The sequence below is a fragment of the Salvelinus namaycush genome, chromosome 32 (assembly GCF_016432855.1).
Source record: "Salvelinus namaycush isolate Seneca chromosome 32, SaNama_1.0, whole genome shotgun sequence".
NCBI lineage: Eukaryota > Metazoa > Chordata > Actinopteri > Salmoniformes > Salmonidae > Salvelinus > Salvelinus namaycush.
In genome coordinates, this window is record NC_052338.1 from 13,941,013 (window position 1) to 13,963,225 (window position 22,213).

The 22,213-nt window shown below is 43.5% G+C and overlaps 3 protein-coding genes across 3 annotated transcripts in view; all 3 read left to right on the forward strand.

The window, feature by feature from the left end:
* LOC120027467 (partitioning defective 6 homolog gamma-like) overlaps window positions 1-12,429 on the forward strand; it is a 38,881-nt gene extending 26,452 nt beyond the window's left edge. The window contains exon 3 of the mRNA XM_038972412.1: window positions 9,229-12,429. Coding sequence (XP_038828340.1) covers window positions 9,229-10,280 — 1,052 coding nt within the window. The 3' untranslated portion in view covers window positions 10,281-12,429. The remainder of the gene's footprint in view (window positions 1-9,228) is intronic.
* Window positions 12,430-12,647: 218 nt separating this feature from the next.
* Window positions 12,648-18,267, forward strand: LOC120026979 (biogenesis of lysosome-related organelles complex 1 subunit 4-like). The gene is made up of 5 exons (XM_038971798.1): window positions 12,648-13,014; window positions 13,170-13,241; window positions 14,072-14,173; window positions 14,321-14,455; window positions 17,316-18,267. Exons 1-5 carry the CDS (start codon window positions 12,721-12,723, stop codon window positions 17,409-17,411), a joined length of 699 nt encoding a protein of 232 aa, XP_038827726.1. The 5' UTR covers window positions 12,648-12,720; the 3' UTR covers window positions 17,412-18,267.
* Window positions 18,268-18,649: 382 nt separating this feature from the next.
* LOC120027157 (nuclear transport factor 2-like) lies at window positions 18,650-21,796 on the forward strand. Its single transcript, XM_038972027.1, has 5 exons — window positions 18,650-18,734; window positions 19,287-19,407; window positions 20,443-20,514; window positions 20,624-20,722; window positions 21,454-21,796. The coding sequence occupies exons 2-5, from the start codon at window positions 19,309-19,311 to the stop codon at window positions 21,568-21,570; spliced, it is 387 nt and encodes a 128-aa protein (XP_038827955.1). The 5' UTR covers window positions 18,650-18,734; window positions 19,287-19,308; the 3' UTR covers window positions 21,571-21,796.
* The last annotated feature ends 417 nt before the right edge of the window (window positions 21,797-22,213 follow it).

Genomic DNA, 22,213 nt, shown 5'->3' on the forward strand with positions numbered 1-22,213 from the left:
TCACCTTGAATAGAAGTAGAGGCATTTTTGTCAGAGGTTGCTTGTTGTGCACATTTGTGGCCTGCTGGAGGTCATTTTGCAGGGCTCTGGCAGTGCACCTCCTTGCACAAAGGCGGAGGTAGCGGTCCTGCTGCTGGGTTGTTGCCCTCCTACGGCCTCCTCCACGTCTCCTGATGTACTGGGCTGTCTCCTGGTAGCGCCTCCATGCTCTGGACACTACGCTGACAGACACAGCAAACCTTTTTGCCACAGCTCGCATTGATGTGCCATCCTGGATGAACTGCACTACTTGAGCCACTTGTGTGGGTTGTAGACTCCGTCTCGTGCTACCACTAGAGTGAGAGCACCGCCAGCATTCAAAAGTGACCAAAACATCAGCCAGGAAGCATAGGAACTGAGAAGTGGTCTGTGGTCACCACCTGCAGAATCACTCCTTTATTGGGGGTGTCTTGCTAATTGCCTATAATTTCCACCTTTTGTCTATTCCATTTGCACAACAGCATGTGAAATTTATTGTCAATCAGTGTTGCTTCCTAAGTGGACAGTTTGATTTCACAGAAGTGTGATTGACTTGGAGTTACATTGTGTTGTTTAAGTGTTCCCTTTATTTTTTTGAGCAGTGTAGTTAAGCAGTTATATTAAACAACTCCTTTTGTAAGATAAATGTTTTAAAATGAAACCTGTATGGAAACAGGTGCAAGCTAAGTAAAAACTACCCAGCAGAAATTAACAAGTTAGAAATTATTTTAACACACTTGGCTGTAGGCTACTATTTACTAGTTAACAAAAAATTATGTATATCATATAAAATATATTCACCCCACCCAGTATTGTCATCAAAACTTACCAGAAAGCATATAGTCCTTGGCTCAGACAGTCTAGTAGTGTGGGCTCAATAGCATCTCATTACTGTGCAAGATCTTGAGAATCAGCTGTACATGTGATGGAAGAATGCACTGTATGCAGAGGGTTGCAATTCCATTGAATTGGGGATAGTTTAACCAAAATATGCCACAAGACCTAGAATTGCCTTGTGTATCCCAAAAAAAAGGTTCACTGTTAAAAGCGCACTTTCTTTTGATGTATTCAAGCAAAATTCCCCGGCTTAACTTCCCATGTAAAATTTCCCGGAAAAATTCCAGAAATTTCCCGGAAAGTTCCCGACCCTTTGCGACCCTAACGACAAGATAAACTGATGATGCACTACCCAATTTCGAAATTGCACCTTGTGCATTCTACTAATACAACTTTCAAGAGTAAGTTGAAAGCCGGTCTGAACCACTGTATTAAGCTACTGCTCCTGTAAATGAATTGTAATGTATCCACTAAGGAATCCTACTGTACATTTTCTCTCCTAACGAACAGTGTACCAGATCCAGTCTTTCAACCTGAAGCTGGTTAAAGGTTATTGAAAAACTAAAGTCTGAAGCTCTTTCACCTCTAACTGTCCTCGTGCTATGTCCGTCTCCTCTTACTCTGTAGTGCAGTCTGTCTCTTCCTTAAGCTAAAAGCTCTATTGTCGCAGGCGGAATCAGGCTAAAAACGGCAGCAGTCTCCTGCTGTTGTGGTTCAAATAACATCTGTCCCTAATCCACCATGTCTCCCCTCACTCCTATTCTCTAGTGGACTACGAAGGCAATGGGCTCTAAATAAGGCTTATTTTTTCCCAGACTATTTGGGCCATGCTTTTCGGAAGCTATTAGAAATCACTTTTCTCCCATTTTGGAAAGTAGGGGGTCGGTGGAGTGAGCCATTTGACATGAAGTGGCCTTCAGATAAATTCCCTCCCTGGAGAGGTTCAGACTCTGAGGGATGTCTATTAGGAGAGATGTATTCCTGTGTTTTCTCTCCGTGTCCCCCTCTCTTCTTTCTCTCCTTCCAGTCTCTCGCTCCCTATCCCTCTATCCTATTTCTCTTTCTCTTTCTCTCTCTCTCTCTCTCTCATCCTCTTTCTCTTGTTTGTGAACAGACAGGTGGCCTGTGGCCCTGACTCCCAGCATACCACTGTGATTTACGTCACCCTGCTCCGATACGCTGCCACAATCCCCTCTGTTTCTAAAATCTGCTGTGCCTGGCTGCTGCTGTAAATGTGAAGTGGACAAAACAGGAAAGCTCTGGCCTGTATTCAGAGCGCCTCAGATCTAGGATCAGTCCCCCCCCCCTCTTATTCATTATGATCTAAAAGGCAAACTGAGACCCTTTATGAATATGGGGCCCTGAACTTCCAATTTACTGCTGAAAGACTTTCCTTCCGTACTTTTGGGACATATGGATGTCGGTGTTCTGAGGGTGACCATTTATCAGAGCGGTTGGAAGATGGCTGAGTTACAAACAGTAGTAGTATGTAGTACACTCAGTCTACTCATCTCTCTCTTGGGATGCGTCTGAAGAGGAGTAGGAGAGAAGGCTAATCCTCTGTCGTAGTGTTGCCATTCCTATTCTCCACCCTGATCTCTTCAGCAGCAGCCCCCTAACTGGTCCCAGATGTCTGGTGGTAACAGGCAGGGGGGGGGGCGTGCTGCTGACTGTGTGCTCTCAGGGAGCTAGAGCTCCTCCTCTCTTCCTTTCCCCGTCTCAGTCTTATGAGAGTATTTGAATATAGTCAAATCTCCAGAGGCTTTCCTCTGTCTTCCCCTGCCTCTAGCTCTGGTTGTAAAGGCTCAGACTAATAGTTTTCGGGCACTTTTTTTTGTGTGAGGAGACAGGATATTTATGTGTGTTTATTGGGGGGGGGTGGAACTTAAAGGGTTTCTTCCCCCACCAGCCATTGACTATGTATGTTCTTAGGCCCCTAAACATTCCTCCCTGACGCTGCTACCCTGGCAAGAATGTCAACTGTTAAAAAAATCAAATAAAATGCTCCTTTTTATTCTAGGTGATTCCCTTTTTCCATGTTAGTGTTAGAGGAATCAGGCATGTCCTCTGCTGCAACTCAGACCTTCCTGATGCGGTATGGACAGATGTGATCACACAGGTTTTAGAACCTCTAACTGGCCCTCTCCCTGCAGGTGATGCACAACCTCTGGTGGCTGGTGGTGTGCTTTCTGGAGATGTGGATGGGGGATTTGTCCAGTAATCTCTGACCAGGCCCAGGCTAACCACAGCAGCCAGGGACATAATGGGAAAGGCAGCGGTGTGCCGTGCCCTCTATACCCTCTATACATGCTCTGTGGTGTTTCTGGTCTGTACTGGCAGTAAGTACAGTTAGTCACTGTGTAGCCACTTTGTTCCTGTGGTGGTGTAAGAAAGACCCCTTGTATTGTCTCTCTGGCAGATCGATAGCCTAGCTGTGTTGCGTGAGCAGTCTTTGCAGTAGCCGGAGTACAGCCGGAGTAGTGTTTACCCATGCTGTTTTTAGAGGAGGCTCTTGATCTTTGGGGTCATGTGTTCCTCAGTGAGCTGGCTGTTCAGGCCTAGCAGGGGTCTGTAGCAAGGTCCCATCTAAATACTAACATTTCTTCCAGGGGTCACACCCAGTTGCCAACCTTAACCCTAACCCAAGCCTGGCCTGGAGGAAGGATGTTCTCACCCTTTCTCCGTGAACTCTAACCTCCGACCTCCCACACCAGCCTGACAGAAACCTGATGGTCTGTTCTGTTCTTGTGTGGCTGCTGCTGGCTGTCCAACATAGTTCTGACGAGTCTCTGTTAAGTATTTAACTCAAACTGAAGGAACATTCAGGGTCTGGATCCCGTAGGCTACACATGGCGAACAGAGGAGATCCTAGAGGACTACAGTATACCTGGTGAACAGAAGATCCTAGAGGACTACAGTATAGTAGTCCTCTAGGATCTCCTCTGTTCACCGGGTATACTAAGGACTACATTACACATGGTGAACAGAGGAGATCCTAGAGGACTACAGTATACATGGTGAATGGAGGAGATCCTAGAGGACTACATTACACATGGTGAACAGAGGAGATCCTAGAGGACTACAGTATACCTGGTGAACAGAGGACATCCTAGAGGACTACATTACACATGGGGAACAGAGGAGATCCTAGAGGACTACATTACACATGGTGAACAGAGGAGATCCTAGAGGACTACAGTATACCTGGTGAACAGAGGACATCCTAGAGGACTACATTACACATGGTGAACAGAGGACATCCTAGAGGACTACATTACACATGGTGAACAGAGGAGATCCTAGAGGACTACAGTATACCTGGTGAACAGAGGACATCCTAGAGGACTACATTACACATGGCGAACAGAGGTGCTGAGAGTCCCAAAAATCTCTGCATCATAACTTTTGCATAATGTAGGTGTGACATGCCACATGTTGTCGTCTATCACAAATACCAACTAACCCCCAGCTCAGATCGTTAGTCTTACGTCAGACTAATTACTAAACAGATTACGCAACAGAACAAGTCAACATGTGATTTATGTTGCAGCAAAGGTGTTTCTTATTAATGTTCTGTAAAGCTAGTGTTTGGTGTTTATTAATGTTCTGTAAAGCTAGTGTTTGGTGTTTATTAATGTTCTGTAAAGCCAGACTAATGATTGGTTTGTCAGAGGTGTAGCATGTTCCCATTTATACACCAGTCTTTGTGTCATCTGTACTAGTCTGTACCAGTCTTTATTATCACATGTCAACAACACTACATCACACAATAAACACTGTTCCTAGATCTGAACTGAAAAAAATGGGCTTAAAAGTAGTGGCTCAAATGGAAACTGTTTTCTACTTTGTGTTTTTCATTGTGCTTTGTGCTGCCTAGTAGGCTACATTCACCTTGCTGGTGAATACATACATTCAGTACTAAACTTACTACAAGATGTTTCAGATCAAAGCACATTGGGAGGCCTAATGACTGGTCATAAAACTCTTTAGATTCCTGCTTTTATTGGACTTAGTAAAAACCCAGTAGGACTTGAAAGGAGGCTCTTTTTCACAGGTCCAGTTAACAAGAGGAGAGAAATGTAGGGAATAGGGTGCCATTTGGGATTCAGCCCACCCTATAGAGAGGATTAGGACTAGCTGACAGACAGGCAAGGCTAAAGTAGCTAGAGTAGCTACAGACACTGAGTTAAGTTAAACCTGTCCAGAGATATCTCCATATCCATCAAGCGCCACATTCCTGACTGGTGAAACTCCACAGAGCCAGCCTGCAGTCTGACCAGATCGTGGGTGGAGGGCCTTCTCGGCCCTCTTACACACAGAGGAATGTAGGCACTTTACTTTTCACCCCTAAACCCTGAACTGTGCTGGGATGGGAGAGTCAGGTGACTGGCCAGCATCACACGGCTTCGTTGAGGCTGTTATTTTGTTGTACCTGCGCACTTCATTCACTGTGACTCCATCTGAAAGGGCACCCTATTCCCTACATAGTTCACTACTTTTGACCAGAGCCTATGGGGATGCCAATTCAGATGCCTCCCAGTTTGTTTTCAGACTAGTTCTCATGAGGAAGATGTTCATGTCATTTTTTTCAGTTCCATGCACAACTATTCAGCTGTGTTCTCTTCACTCAGCATTAGTACCATTATTACATGTTTTGTGGTGTGTCGGTCAACATCGAGCTGCAGTTTATTGACTCTAGAAGCATTCAGACTTTTTCTAAATTCCTTTTACCCCGAAGCTCTAGAAGCCACATCATCATGCTCTGATCATTCGATTTCATCCAACAGGGCTGCAGCTCTCACATTACTGGGCTTATTCTCCTTCCATCTTACCCTCCAAGTATTTGGGTTTGAAACAAATTGTCTTTCCATTCCAGTCAGCAGTCTGTTCATCCGTCCTGGAACTTGGTGAGACGCCACCCGTTTCTTGCTCTCTCTGTCTCTCTGTCTGTCTCTCTGTCTCTCGTGTGTTTCTTAGAATGTTCATCAACTCTTTTTTGACCCTCAACGTTCTGTTAGTTCGGAAAGGACATTGGGAGTCAGTTAGTTCTGATGTCTGGTAACGACTGGCGAGCCTTTGATCAATGAGTTCACGTTTGCTTTCCCATCATGCCTCAGTGCAGCGGGATTATTCTTGTCAGGAGTTGTTACGGCAGCCTGCGTGACTGGGCACGTTGGGCAGATGAAACACAGACTGAGACCACAAGCCCAGCATCCTCTGCCTGTCTCTCTCCATGCCAGTCAGACAGTACTGGGCCTAGTCAAGGGGAAAGAATCCTGTTTTGATCCACTCTTGGCACAACAGGCAGTCCCTGGTCTGGTCAGGTGTTGTCTGGTCCAAACTGGCCTCTACCACGGCATGCAGTCCTGGGATGGAAACTCCAGCCGGCTGGTTGTGGGGCCAGCCAGCCAGGAGGCAAGCTGACAGAATAACGTCCTCATATAAATCCTGGTTCTAGTGCCAGGACTCAGATCCCAATAGATCAGCTGCCAACTTCTCTTGTTATTGGGAATAGATCTCTCTTTTTAGGAATATTGGATCCTGGGGCGGTCTGGGTCAAAGGGTTTCCTTACCGGGGGAATGTAGTTCCATCAGAGCGTGTCGCATGAGGTATGCCTGGGACACAGGCCTGCCCAGGGGCGAGGTGTGCCAATGATTTTGGAACGGAAGGGACATGTTGGTAGACCAGTCCACCTTGGTAATGAGATGGCTCAGTGCAGCCTCAATGTGTTTCCCATCAGCAGACTTGCACTTGTGGCATACATTCCTCCCCATAATAAAATCCTGTCTGGCTTCAATCTAAATGATCAAGCTCCATGTTACCTCGATCCACAACTAAGAATAACTTCTGCACCATACTTTGATATTCAGGAGCTTTGGGAAGCATTCATAAATACAACAGTTGAAATCAGCATTGAAACAGGAACAGGTGTCTACAGGTATTTTCCAGCCTCTCTCTGACTGGTTGTGCAGGGCTGGAGCTGGCAGTGTGGGTTCTATGTGAAAATCAACAGTAGAGCTGGCCAGACTGGGTTCTGTGGCTTGTGGTTCCGTACCTTCGATAGCTGTGGCCCTCTGTATCTGTAGCAAGGAGTGCAGCAGTTTGCTTTCAGAACAGCATTATTAAAACGGTGTGTTGTGTCCTGTCATTAGCTTCCTTCATGAGTGGGGAAAGTCATTAGTCGACAGAGTCTGCCTGGGAATTATGGTTCAGTACAGTAGTGCATAAAACACTCCCACTGCGGTGCTGCTACACATTACCACGGAAACTATTAGCACAGAGAGAATTGGCCCCAAAAAATACTTTAGCATAGGAAGTGGCACACTTTTCCAGCAGAGGGAACACATCCATACCATGTGACTATATGGTTATCCAACATCCATATGCTATATTGTTACACACACCCATACACGAGTTCCCAGGCAGGGGTCCACCCCAGTAGGGACTATGACTCGTGGCCCATTGTGCCATGGAAGTGGCAGGTGTGTGTTTGTGTGTCGTTCCATCCCCCCTAGTAGGACCTCTAGTTCCTGTACAGACAAACTTCATCCCTGGCTGTGGCTCAACACACAACAGACATGTCCTGAGAGGAAGGTCACAGGATGAGTTTATTTTGCCTGAGCAGTCCTCTCACTATCATACTGTATCTATCTCCCTCCATCTCGCTCTCTTTCTCTTCCTGTCTTTGTGAATGCATGGTCTGAGAAAAGTGGTGACCTTTTCGGCTTGGGCGGTATCCAGATTTTCATACAGTCATGCCGTTTTTCTGCCATACTGAGATTTCTGGTATTACCGTCTTAGCCCACAAGGGGCGCTAAAAACGCTACAGCAAAAAATATTGGCCCTATATTACCAGAATGCTAACAAAATGTAGTACAAGTAATAGCGAAATCACATTATTAGCTATATGCTAACGAGCGAAAACGAACAAACTAAATAAATCCAGCTCGTTAAGTTATTGAAGCATAGCTAATAGCTAACCAAATGTAATTATCGGTGGGTGTGGACATTTTAAAAGCGAAAGTGAACGAGAGATTGTGCAAATGAACAAAGTTGTGATGCATGCTTTTCTGAAGGAAGGAGCAGAGGAGTACAGAGGGGAAAAAACACTAGTAGGAAGTACAAGGAGAATATGGCAGCTGTGCAGAACTCATCCAGAGCTCTTTGGCTGCTCCAACATGTCAGAAGGTCATTTCTAAGATGTCTCATACCAAACCTTAGGTAGTGAATTGCATACAAGTGTAAATGCATCACCTCGTGTGCCGCGCAACAGCTCCCACTTTCTCCCGTTGTGCTATTTACAAACAAACACGTGACTGGCGCAACTGTTCTTGGAAACTACTGTAAGCTTTCTAATGTAAAATAATGTGACGGGTGAAATGATCTCTGAATGTATTGCACAAGTTGACTGCAGGTATTAACTTAAAAAGCAGCTATAAATATTCACATTTATTGAAAAACTTTAAATCGTTTCAACGGTATTGAAAAACCAAATACCCCGGTATACAGCCTTGACATATTGGGTTGGTTTAAATAATACATTTTTATTTTTTAAATCTTTTAAAATAGTTTTGCATTATCACACTTGCTTGCAGACTGTGTTGTGTATAACTGAAGATCAGAATGATTGGTATTCCAACTGTAATCCCATCCTGGTGTTTGGTTTGATTACAATTGTTCCTCCTATGGCTCTGTGTTCCACCCCACTGACTGCAGAGCTACACCAGACCAGCACAGCACCAATCAGGCTTTCTCTATGGCCCAGAGTGCAACAGGTTCAGCTACAAGTTCAGCCCAGTTAAATCTTTGGTTCTGGAGTGGAGGGAAAGGATTTCACCGTAAACAAACTGAAGGGTTTTAATGAGAAACTTCCCATTGTCCTCAACTCCTTGTGTGGGTGTTTCTTTAGAGTGGGACTGGTAAACTTGTTTTACCCAAGGGTAGAGTTAGAGGAGGTTGAACTAAGGCCTGTTTATGTGTATGGTAATGAGAGCTGCATAAATGTCTTGCTGCAAATAAAACCTTATGTATGATGTGTTCTTTCAAAGGCAACATCTGCTCACCATTTGAGGCTCATATGCTTCCAGTTAAATGTAGTGTTCCTGAGAGCTAAGCAGTTCTGTTCCGTGTTTCAGACAAGGTTCTAAGCAGTTTTCTCCTGTCTTCCAGAGAAAGTCTTAATGGGTTCTATATTTTCTGTGTTTTAGAGGAGATTCTAAGCAGTTCTGTTTCTCCTGTTCTGTGTTTCAGTTCTTAGCAGTTCTGTATTTCAGTTCTAATCAGTTATGTTCTGTGTTTCAGTTCTTATCAGTTCTGTTCTGGGTTTCAGAAAAGGTTCTAAACAGTTCTATTTCTCATGTTATGTGTTTCAGAGGAGGTCGACTACAGCAGCTACGGGACCCACTCTCTGACCCGGAAGAAGAAGGCTGTGGTGGCGCTGAGGAACGACGTCAACAGGAAGCGACCTCACATCCGCATCGGAATGCCGCAGGACTTCCGGCCAGTCTCCTCCATCATCGATGTGGACATCTTGCCGGAGTCCCACCGCCGCGTTCGTCTCTACCGTCACGGCTCCGACAAACCCCTGGGGTTCTACATCCGGGACGGGACCAGCGTACGGGTGACACCACATGGCCTGGAGAAGGTTCCTGGGATCTTCATCTCCCGCATGGTACCTGGCGGCCTGGCTGAGAGCACAGGCCTGCTGGCTGTTAACGACGAGGTCCTGGAGGTCAACGGCATCGAGGTTACTGGGAAGACACTGGACCAGGTGACTGACATGATGATTGCCAACAGCCACAACCTGATTGTCACAGTGAAGCCGGTGAACCAGCGGAACAACGTGGTGCGATCCAGCCGGATCTCCGGCAGCTCCGGTCAGTCGTCAGACAGCAGCGGTTCCACCGGCTACCCCAGCCTGTCCACCACAGCCATGGCGACCGGTGCCGACGAGCTGGAGAGCGACGAGGAGTCAGACATCGTCATCGAGAGCAGCCTCAAGCGGCCGTCGCGGCGCTCCAACACATCAGTGGTGTCTGTGGCATCAACATCACGCTGCCACACCCAAGCCCCTCCCCCAGCACCCGTGGAACACCCCAGCCCCCCTACCCGACCGCTCTCTGTGGTTTCCACCGCCTCCTTCCACTCCCAACCCTCCTTCCACTCCCAGCCCAGCCTCAACGGCCTCTCCCACCACGGCAGCCTCAGCTATATGCTGCACAGGGACCTGAACCTACAGCACCCACAGTACCAGCCCCACACCCTCCAGCACCACCATTCCCAGCACCACAGCAGCAACCCAGCCCTCCGGGAGAGCAACGGCAGCCTCCACAAAATCCTCAGCACCATGAGGACGGACCCTCGACACAGCCTGGCCCTGCCCCGGGGAGGGGTGGAAGAGGACGGCACCGTCATCACCCTATAATACACACACCTACACTTTTATAACACAGACACACACACTTGGATGTGAGCTGGAGCATCCCCTGCCCGGTATATCCACCATGAGAATGAACATTGTTCCTCAAACCTCCTCCTAATTTCTTTAAAAGTTTTCTAAGACAAATAATCCAGGAAACAAGGAAGAGTTTATTCTGTATTGTTTGAAAGTTTTCTATGTCTTGTAAATGTCCTGATGGGATTCACCTGCTATCCTTTAGTGACCACTTTTAATCTGAATTGCCATCTTCTTTTTGGGACCAACCCTGAGCTTTTGTTTTTAAGAACAATTATGTGTCTGTAAAATGCTGCCTGTCTGTACTGATCCTCTATCTCTGTATTTTAACTGGAAGATTCTCATCTGTATCTATTCCAATAAATTATTCTAAGCTTTAATGAGAAAGTGTTGGATCATCACATGTACTAAAACTCTTACTTCCCTTACCAGCAGTCATTTATACCTGGTACGTTTTGAACCGCTATCAAGGAATACTTCCTACACTGAATATGGGCCTAGTCTATATCCTGTTTCCTCTACTCCACCAGTTCTGTTTGTGAAGCTCCTAAAATGTTCTCCAGGAATGCAACGTGCTCTTTGCTCTTATCTTTACTGTTTACTCAAGACACCTCGGCTCAGCTGTGAACCCTGTTACACCAGGGAGGGGGATGTGAACCCTGTTACACCAGGGAGGGGGATGTGAACCCTGTTACACCAGGGAGGGGGATGTGAACCCTGTTACACCAGGGAGGGGGATGTGAACCCTGTTACACCAGGGAGGGGGATGTGAACCCTGTTACACCAGGGAGGGGGATGTGAACCCTGTTACACCAGGGAGGGGGATGTGAACCCTGTTACACCAGGGAGGGGGATGTGAACCCTGTTACGGCAGGGAGGGGGATGTGAACCCTGTTACGGCAGGGAGGGGGATGTGAACCCTGTTACACCAGGCTGGAGTGTGAAGGTGATAAGCAGACGCAAATTCAGGTGTTAACCTCTCATTCACTTTCCTACACTATTGGGCACACACATTGAGATCCATGTTCGGATCCAGTGGTACTTTCGTTTACAAGCACAATCTATCCATCCATCCATCCATCCATGATATGGTAAACTTTGAAGTATATGGATTATGTGGGACACTAAGCCATCCATCTGTGGTTTGATTTTTGTATGGGATTCTTCTCACCATTATTCACATTTTAGTTCAAAGCTTTTAAGCTGTCAAGGTTTGCACATTTTTTGTTGTTAAACAGTCTTGTTGTTTCAACTCTTTAAATCGCCATGTTAGTACTCCCAGGATTAACATAGGATTATCACCCCATTTTGGTTCACAAACATGTCATTTTTGTTGCTCTTTCCTTTTCCTCTCACCAAAGGCTGCTCCGGTTACCTTGACAATGTGGTCTTCTGAGCATATTGAGGTTATTCTCTGCATTTCTTCACTATGGACAGTCAGTTTAACCCTGTTGAGTAGTGCTATAATGTATTGGTCACTGCCCCCTCCTGGTAGTACCATCGACTCAGTGTGGGCCCACATATTCACACCTAAGAAATATTACAGGTTTTATATTTATTACAGAAACGTCTAGATTTTTTCTGGAATAATGTCTATTGTTTTTTACTATCTTTTTAATGTACATAATGATTTTATAATAGATTTTTACAAGGAAAAACGATGACCTATGAACAAGTGATTCCATTAGGTATAATGGTACGAGGATAATTATGATTGGGAATATTTCTGCATATCATGTAAACTCTACTGTTTTTATTCTATGTTATGATGATGTACATATTTCAATACATTCTCCACACATACATTGGAGAAAAGGTTTGTAAAACACTTGGTGCCTTTTTTAATTCATTTTAGCCCAGATATGTACTGAGCACTCAAATGTAAACAATAGTTGAATGGATATTAGGGCTTGATCTGTAACTGCTCAATCATTATTTTGTAGGCCTAGTTGCTCTTTCAACGTAGTAAACTGTAAGTATCACTTCAACTAATTCCCACAATTGAAATTCAAACCCTTTATGCAATTAATTTGAAATGTATTGTGAATATTGTGTTCATATTATTTTCTTACTGTTTTGTCATTTTTGGGGGGGAGAATTTTTGGAAATAAAGGTTTTAAATGCACTTGCTGTCCTGTTTTTCATATTGTAGAACATTGTTGCAGTTGCCTGATATAGAAAGAAAATGAACGTTTCCTGTGTGATAACTCAAAATCTCCATTAGAAACATTTATCAGACCTAGTTCAGCGGTCAATTTGAGGGAGAAACGGCCCTGATTTTAAAATTGCGCCTTTTCGCTTAGTTCTACTTGACCCTTGTAAGCCGCCATCCACAGTTTCAACGACGTGATTTAATCATCTGACAATCATAATACTGTAGCAGAAAGCGACATCAGCAAACTGGGCAGAGATGGAGCCTAGGATGGAAAATAGGGTAGGTTTTCTCTCCCCGCTGGAGGAGTCCAGTGCCGAGGTGAGTCGAGACAGTGGCTTCGTGTCGCAGAGTGCGAGCAGTTTATCCATGTTGAGCGAGGCCCTAAGCAGTGGCACCGTGTCGCAAAGCCCCAGCTTCGGCGCAGCAGTCTCGCAGAGTCCGAGCTTCAACTCCGCGGAGCCCGACCCAGACCACAACCAGGAGGATGAGATCCTGAAACACACTGCTCTCAGTTACTCCTCCTACATCAGAGCTACTGCTGGAGATGAGGTTAGAATTTATCAACCTTTCCGATCGAGGTAAAATACAGCATCCTATCTATGCCGAGGTGCAATATAGCAACATGCTAGCTATAACTGGATACGCGTGAACCAAGTTAAATGTCACTTGACTGTGGTTATAACCATGTCCTTTCCATACCCCAGATCCTGTGTTTGGAGAAAAGTCTGGAGGAAATGCTGACTAGGGTGGATGAATTTGTAGGAATGCTTGACATGGTACGTGTTAAGAGATGTGCAGTATTTCTGTTAAATGTATGTGAAATAACGTTATGCATTTCAATTACTTCTGTGTAATTTGTATTACACTGGGCTGAACTACATGCCAATGGATTTTTTAAGAAGATACTTTTGAGAGCTGTAATTTGTATTTTCAAAATACAATAATACTTTTCAAAGTATACCATTTATTTTTTTAGCGGTTCACAATTGTGTGGCTCCTTCTCACCCTGCATTGGTGTCTGATGGCACTATGGTGTGATAAGAGCATCTGCTAAATTAACGAAATATAATTGTAGATATAAAAATGTACAATTGCAAAGCATGCTGATTATTATTCTAATGAGCCAATAGTATCCAGTGTGCTTTGCAGTTCATTTTGGTGTTCATTTTCATATATACATTTATCATTTAGCAGACACTCTTATCCAGAGTGACTTAGTCAGTGCATTCAACTAAGGGAGATAAATTACAACATATCACAGTTCTAGCAAGTAAAAAGTTACAAGCATTTCGCTACACTCGCAATAACATCTAACCATGTATATGTGACCAATTAAAATTGATTTAATGTTTCTGTAACCGTTACTGGGAATGTTGTAGCTGTTCGGGCCAGCTACTTGCAAATGTATTTCTGTATTTTAAAATACATGTATTTTAATTAAATACATTTCAAATTACAAGTATTTTGTAGTTTATTTTGACACATTGATCTTTATGGTATTTTGTCATTGTATTTTGTCATTTTTGCCTAACCCTGTATGTGGTGTTCATGTCCTCGTCTGTGAAAGTGGGTGAGAAATTAATAACTTTTCTTCCTCTGGTTATAGATCCGCAACGACACATCACAGATTGTCAACGAGAACTTACCTCAAATACATAGAAAATCAGAAGAGATGAGACAAATATACAGAAAGATTGACAAGTTGGATGTAAGTGTGATTTAATTCATGTGATTGATAACGACCAGGATGTTTTCATTGACATGATCTGTGTGCCAAATGGCACCCTATGTACTATATTTGGGACACTGATATGGTAGTACTGTATCTGACCCTGTTCCCTGGTGTTGTGTCTAGGCATTTGTGAAGATTGTAGGTGCCAACGTGAATGTCATGGAGGAACAGGTCACTCAGGCAGAGAGGGAACAAGGAACCCTGCCGGGCGCCTTCAGAAAGATGTTCCGCACCATGAATGTCCCAGGCTTTCTAAATGTGAGGATTTAATCAACCAACCAATCAATCTGCATCTCAGTCAATTAAGGCATTTTCTATTTGAAGTGTGAAATCTGTATTCTTATACTTAATCACCATCTCCCCTGAACACAGGAGGCTGCTGAGGGGAGGGCGGCTCATAATAATGGCTGAAACTGAGTGAATGGAATGGCATCAAACACATGGAAACCATGTATTTGATACCATTCCACTATTCCGTTCCAGCCATTATCACGAACCCGTCCTCCCAAATTAAGGTGCTACCAACCTCCTTTGCCCCTGAACCAGTATCTGTGCGTTAGAGACCTCTCTAACGCCCAGCAAGCTCAGATTCAAACTCCCATTTACCAGCTCTGCAAGTGTTATGTCAAAATACATTTGTTGATCACCAAATATGGAGTTTCGCTGAGCAACTACTATCTTAATTTGCTCCCGTTACGGCTGGTATGTAAGTCCAAAAAAGGTCTAAATAAAAATGTACAAGCAACTGAAAAAATGCCTATTCGGCACATCCAACCACTCATTACTGCCACACACAGGTCGGAAATATACAACAGCTCAACCGGCCGTAACGGGAGTAAATTAAGATTCTCTTCAACAAGCAGGAAGCACAGGATGTACTTCAGACACCCAACAAGGTCAAAATCCCCGTCATTGGCAAGAGAAGGAGACGCAGGTACAGAGGACACAGAGCGGGGTGCCTCGTAAGGATCCGCCGACTGCCTTTACTGTCATTGGACAATAAATTAGACGAGGTACGATCACGAATATCCTACCAACGGGACATAAAAAATTTATGTTTCACCGAAGAGATTTACCCCCAAGCCATAAGACTCCTGAACAGGTAATGATATGGCTACCCGGACTATTTGCATTGTCCACCCCCCCCCCACCCTTTTTTTACACTGCTGCTACTCTCTGTTTATCATCTATGCATAGTCACTTTAACTATACACTCATGTACATAAACTCAGCAAAAAAGAAACGTCCTCTCACTGTCAACTGCGGTTATTTTCAGCAAACTTAACATGTGTAAATATTTGTATGAACATAACAAGATTCAACAACTGAGACATAAACTGAACAAGTTCCACAGACATGTGACTAACAGAAATTGAATAATGTGTCCCTGAACAAAGGGGGGGTCAAAATCAAAAGTAACAGTCAGTATCTTGTGTGGCCACCAGCTGCATTAAGTACTGCAGTGCATCTCCTCCTCATGGACTGCACCAGATTTGCCAGTTCTTGCTGTGAGATGTTACCGCACTCTTCCACCAAGGCACCTGCAAGCTCCCGGACACTTCTGGGGTGAATGGCCCTGGCCCTTACCCTCCGATCCAACAGGTCCCAGATATGCTCAATGGGATTGAGATCCGGGCTCTTCGCTGGCCATGGCAGAACACTGACATTCCTGTCTTGCAGGAAATCATGCACAGAACGAGCAGTATGGCTGGTGGCATTGTCATGCTGGAGAGTCATGTCAGGATGTGCCTGCAGGAAGGGTACCACATGAGAGAGGAGGATGTCTCCCCTGTAATGCACAGCGTTGAGATTGCCTGCAATGACAACAAGCTCAGTCCGATGATGCTGTGACATACCGCCCTAGACCATGACGGACCCTCCACCTCCAAATCGAGTACATGTACTCGATTTACAGGCCTCGGTGTAACGCTCATTCCTTTGACAATAAACGCGAATCTGACCATCACCCCTGGTGAGACAAAACCGCAACTCGTCAGTGAAGAGCACTTTTTTACTGTCATGTCTGGTCCAGCGATGGTGGGTTTGTGCCCATACGCGCCGTTGTTGCCGGTGATGTCTGGTGAGGACCTGCCTTACAACAGGCCTACAACCCCTCAGTCCAGCCTCTCTCAGTCCTAAATTTTCATAACTGTGACCTTAATTGCCTACCGTCTGTAAGCTGTTAGTGTCTTAACGACCGTTCCACAGGTGCATGTTCATTAATTGTTATTGGTTCATTGAACAAGCTTTGGAAACAGTGTTTAAACACTTTACAATGAAGATCTGTGAAGTTATTTGGATTTTTACAAATTATCTTTGAAAGACAGGGTCCTGAAAAAGTGACGTTTCTTTTTTTTCTGAGCACATTGGCTACCCCGGACTATCTGCATTGTGTCCCGCCACCCCCCACCCGCCAACCTCTCTTTTACACTGCTGCTACTCTGTTTATCATATATGCATAGTCACTTTAACTATACCTACATGAACGTATTGCCTCTATTAGCCAGACTAACCGGTGCCTGTATATAGCCTCGCTACTGTACATAGCCTAGCTACTGTTATTTTGTCTTTTTACGTTTTTTTTTTCTTTACTTATCTATTGTTCAACTAATACCTATTTTTTTACTTAAAAATTGCACTGTTGGTTAGTTGGTAAGTTACTGTTGGTAAGTAAGCATTTCACGTGCGACGATAACCTGTTGTTATCGTCGCACATGACAAATAAAATTTGATTTGAAGGTGCCGAAGAGGCATTTTTTTCCCGATTGCTTGTCTTTAAAAAAAAAATGTTTTTATAAATACCGGCCGTAACTTTAGTACATGAAAATGGTTGCTCAGCTAATCTCCATATATGGTGATCAACGAACGTATTTTGACATTATAATGCTTGCAGAGCTTGTGAATGTAGTTTGAACCGGAGCTTTCTGGCCATTACAGAGGTCTCTTACACACAGATACTGGTTCATATCTCCCTATGATCATCTGCTATTCATGATTTATCATATAACTTTTTAATTGCTTTAATGTTTTTTTTATTTTGTATTAAATGGTAGGTCTCCTGGCCTATACATTGCTCTCAGTGGATGTAAATTATGAACCATATTATTTATCTCTGCAGAAACCAGCCAGCCCCAGAAGGCATCAGCAACATGATCAGGAGCTTCCCCCAGTGTTCAAAACAGATGATTATTTCACCCAACACCCAGGACACTGAAAGTTTGTCTGAAATGACACCCTATTCCTTTATAGTATTGACCAGGTCCCACAGGGCTCTTGTCAACAATAGTGCACTATATAGGGTGCCATTTAGAAGGTAACTTGAAACAGGCCTGCAGCTCCCACACATCACACATGCAATGGTCAGCCTAACTCCTTCTCTAGGCCAGGGGACTTCAGTCTTCATGGCTGTCTGAACTGGACCAGAGCCATAGATTGAGATGGATATGGCTCTGGACCTGACTATCGGGACAATAATTCTAATGTGCTCTGGACTGGAGGATCTGAGGTGCAACAATTTCAACTAGCAATATAGTGTTGGCTCTGTCTCTTTCTCTCTCACAAGTGGCTGTGAATACGCTGAAGAAATCAGACTCTTATTGGATGCGGACACCTGAAATAGGAAAATTATGTTATTGATCTAAAGACTTATTTTTTAAGACAGTTTTTCAAGTTCCTCCAAGTGTTTCACCTTTTCTGATCTTGTGGTCACATGTTGAATTGAATTGCTGTCAGGAAAATTATATTAATCATCACACTTGTGCTCTCACCAACAGTATGATTTGGAGTATATGATGTTCAAGCTAGACTAAACCTTAACATGATATGGTAGTTTTAGTGGCATTCTGTCTGTAGACATCTTTTAGAATGCTATTGTTTCCTGTTTGTATGGCCTAATGCTGGAGTGGAATTGGCTATTTGTAATTCTCCACACACTGCACCAAGCAACATGTATTTGTTTAACATACTCTTTTGTGATAATTGTATATTATTTTTTTTACTTTTGTCACTAATGATCATCATACCAAATAATTACGAATAAAGTGGTTTCTTCTTGATTGACTTTAAGTAAACCCTCATCTGGAAAGATGTTATTGAGTGTCACTACAGATATCAAAATATATAAGAGGTAATAGTTATACACAGCTAGCTGCAACATAAAGCACAATTTTGTCACTTTCACTTTCTTGGCTCCAAAAATCTGTGTAAAATAACTTCAAATTATTGTTATACAAAAGTATACATTGTCATATATTAACTCACAATTGTCCACATTTACTGACATAATATTGAACACAACTAATTTAATATTGATATACATTTTATTATCAATGGGCTGAAAATAATTGACTACCAAGGTTGGTTGCACTGAAGTAAAACGCCCTTTCGGAGGGCATTCACGCTCTTAGGTACCCGTCAATCGAACCGAGGCGCGCCTCTATTGGTCGTTTAGTCCTGTATATGAAAACACAACCTGTATTCCGGATGAAGCGGGAAAGGCGTGCATCCACATTGGATTGCTAGCTAGTTGCATATTAAGGTAAGTTTCATATTAAGTTTTAAACAACCATTAAGGAATAGCCGCGTTTACCTTATAAAGGGAAATTATTAATTGCAACGCAAAGTGAAAGTTTAGCTGTCATTTTCTGAGTGGAATGATGTACTGACTTTAAATGAGTTTAGCGAGCTAGCTATTTAGCTACGTTAACTTGCTAGCTAACTAGCTAGCGTTTCCATTTGAGTAATTTAGCAGACTCTCTTATCCAGAGATACGTATATGTGCCATTAGGGTTAAGTGCCTTGCTCAAGGGGCACATCGACAGATTATTCACCTAGTCGGCTCGGGGATTTGAACCAGCAACCGTTTGGTTACTGGTCCAATGCGCTTTTCCTATATATTTTCGAGATATAGGAAGCCATTCTCGTGCTGATGTTCTCTTGATAAATGTTTAACTTCCATTGATTGTAATTCCAATAATCCAGAGTGATTCTGAAACACGTGGGGTGTGCTCATCACCAGGTATATCAGGGATAACAAAATAAAGGATGTGCTACTGGCTACCTCATATTCACGGTGCGTTTTCCTCTCCAGATTCCAAACTGCACTTTGAACCATGGCAAGCAAACCGGTGTGGGAGCAGATAGGTGCAGGCTTTGTGCAACATTATTACCAACAGTTTGATTCTGATAGAACCAAACTTGCTGACCTCTATGTGAGTATTTTAATTTCAACACATTTAGAGATGTTTAACGGTGTTTCATGGACCAACTTTGTCATCTGGAAACCTTTGGGTGAATCTCAAGTCTCTATTCCTTGCCTCCTCCCCTTGGACTCTTCTCCAAATAGCTCTTAAACTCTAGAAGGCATTCTGCCTTCTCCCTAAAGTTTTCAGCCATTAGCTTCGCCCACGACTGGCTCATGTGAACTACTATCCGACGCTGTTTTAACGTCTAGAAATGTCAATCATCGCTTGCGATACATTTTTCGAAACATATGAACATAGGGCCCTTATCTTTCATCAAGAGCACATCCTTCAAATAAAAAAGATACACTTACTGTTGCATTTTTTCCCGCAGATCCATACAGCTAGGGGTGCTTCCATCTGGCCAAACTACAGTTCTGCTACACTTACACACAAGTGTTTGTGGCATGCTAGGTAGCACAGGTGGTCACCTCTTGTCATCCATCTGTTTTCTGTAAACAAGCGCAGTAACATGGAGATAACCCTATCAAGGTGTACATTTTTAGATTTTTGAAAATTATAAGGTACTTATGCTTGCGAAACTGTACTGCAAGTGACGCGTTTTAATGTTCAGATTAAGCGTCTGGACTCTTAACAAAACTCCCGTATAGAAGACGACTTTGTCCAATGACTCTTGTGTAACGTAATGGAACTGAGAGATGATCAAGGTTTATCCTTCAAAGGACTTTGAGAAAGTGGCATGGATGAAAAGGAGTCAAGGAAATACTTTTGCGATGGACCCCTAGGGTGTATTCATTAGTCAGATTCCGTTGTAAATGTTTTCCAATTGTAACCATTACCTCCAAACGGAAAATGTTTTGCAACGAAAACAAGAGTTTCTATTGGACAAATTCAGGTAGGTCCCACCCCGTTTGGTTCCTAGAGTAAATGCTAAAAGGTTTCTGTTGCAAAACTAATGGATACACCCCTGCTCATGTTGTTCAGTGTGTAACTGATAAGTTCAGTGCGAGCTCACTGTCTTAATAAATGACTGCGTGTTTCCAGACTGATGCGTCATGTTTAACATGGGAAGGAGTTGGTTTCCAGGGGCACAAAGCCATTATGGAGAAGATCACTGTAAGTGACATCTTCATTTAAGCTTCACTTCATCAAACTAATTATAATGCATAATGTAATTATTTCACATGGTACAGACATATAGACCTTATTGTCTCCCTTACTGCAGAGTTTACCGTTCCAGTCGATCCAGCACAGCATCACCGCACAGGACCACCAGCCCACACCAGACAGCTGTGTGATGAGCATGGTGATGGGACAGCTCAAGGTAGGTTGTTTCAAAAGTAGGGGACGCACGTCCAGTGACTTGCTGGTGTAACAGAGTTCATACCAGAAACTCACCCACAGCTTGAGATGGCGCCAGTGATTTTGCATCCTTTTCAGTGACACAACTGGTGTGTACGTTTTAGAGTTGGCGGTCACGTGTGTTAACTGTTTTTGCGAGGCAGAGGACCGTAGTTCAAACGAAGTCAGTGGCAAGTTGAGGGAAGAAATGAAGCTGCTAAGCTAGCACAGTGAGACCTGTTCCACTGGGTATTGCTATCTGCACGCTGGGGCTGAAACGGTGCACCATGAATTGCGGTAGCTTTTCATGGAAGGAGCTGCTCCTGTTTTAATTTCAATAGCACCTGAAGATGCTTGCGTTTAAAGGGATACTTTGGCAATGAGGCCCTTTATTTACTTCCGTAGAGTCAGATGAATTTGTGGATACCATTTTTGTCTGCGTGCACTATGTAGGAAGTTGCTAATTAGCATTAGTAAAATGACTGGAAGTCTATGGTATCTGCTAGCAGAAAGATAAAAATGGTATCCACAAGTTAATCTGACTCTGGGGAAGTAAAGGGCCTCATTGCCATATTCCCGAAGTATCCCTTTAACTATAATAAACTTTAAAGAAATCAAATCGATGGGGCCTATTATGGTTAATTCTACTGTATGTAATGTAGTTGAGTAAACTTTGTAGAGGATGATGTTCATCTGTTCTCTTTTCTTTTAAAGGCTGACACGGACCAGGTGATGGGATTTCAACAAACTTTCCTGCTGAAGAACGTGGACAACAAATGGATCTGCACCAACGACATGTTCAGATTGGCACTACATAACTTTGGAGCGTAGGAGGAAATGGAAGGATCACGTACATTCCACAGAGAGAGTTAGCTTTTTATATTACATTTAAACTTTACATGTATGTTTTGTTAGAGAATGCTTGTCAGATTTTTTTGTCTTCAATAAACTCATGTTAACCAATTTTAAGACTGTTCTGGACAGTTAACTGCAAACTGTTACAGCGGTGGTGAATGATGCACAGGAACACAACAGAATAAATTCATTCCCAAATACATTTGGTACAATTTGTCTTATTGTTATTCAAACTATCCCTATTAGTTCCCAATATTGGCTAACATTTCATTCATACATGCCTTGTTATTAGGACAATAATGTTGTTTCTATTTAAAGGGGAATGGATGATCCTCTTAGTGATGCTTTTGGCATAATGCTACCATTCTGTGAACAATAAATTGCATATTTGAAATGGCACCTTATTCCCTGTATACTTTGTGTATAGTGTACATTTGACCAGAGCTAATGCATCCAAAATGGCACCCTATTCCCTATAAAGAGTCATTTCAGATGCAGGCTGAACTAGGGACTTGCTCATTTGCATACTCCTTGTCTCCTCAAAACCCATTGGATGAGAAAGCCAGAGGTCCTTCTGACCTCGAATGGGAAGACGAGGAAAGCGGACGTGAGGCGTGTG

Coding starts and splice junctions, on each gene's coding strand:
- LOC120026979 (XM_038971798.1), top strand. CDS start 12,721: ATGGAGCCTAGGATGGAAAATAGGGTAGGTTTTCTCTCCCCGCTGGAG. Junction 13,242..14,071: donor TTGTAGGAATGCTTGACATG/GTACGTGTTAAG, acceptor CTCTGGTTATAG/ATCCGCAACGACACATCACA. Junction 14,456..17,315: donor ATGTCCCAGGCTTTCTAAAT/GTGAGGATTTAA, acceptor TTATCTCTGCAG/AAACCAGCCAGCCCCAGAAG.
- LOC120027157 (XM_038972027.1), top strand. CDS start 19,309: ATGGCAAGCAAACCGGTGTGGGAGCAGATAGGTGCAGGCTTTGTGCAA. Junction 20,515..20,623: donor CCATTATGGAGAAGATCACT/GTAAGTGACATC, acceptor CCCTTACTGCAG/AGTTTACCGTTCCAGTCGAT. Junction 20,723..21,453: donor TGGTGATGGGACAGCTCAAG/GTAGGTTGTTTC, acceptor TTTCTTTTAAAG/GCTGACACGGACCAGGTGAT.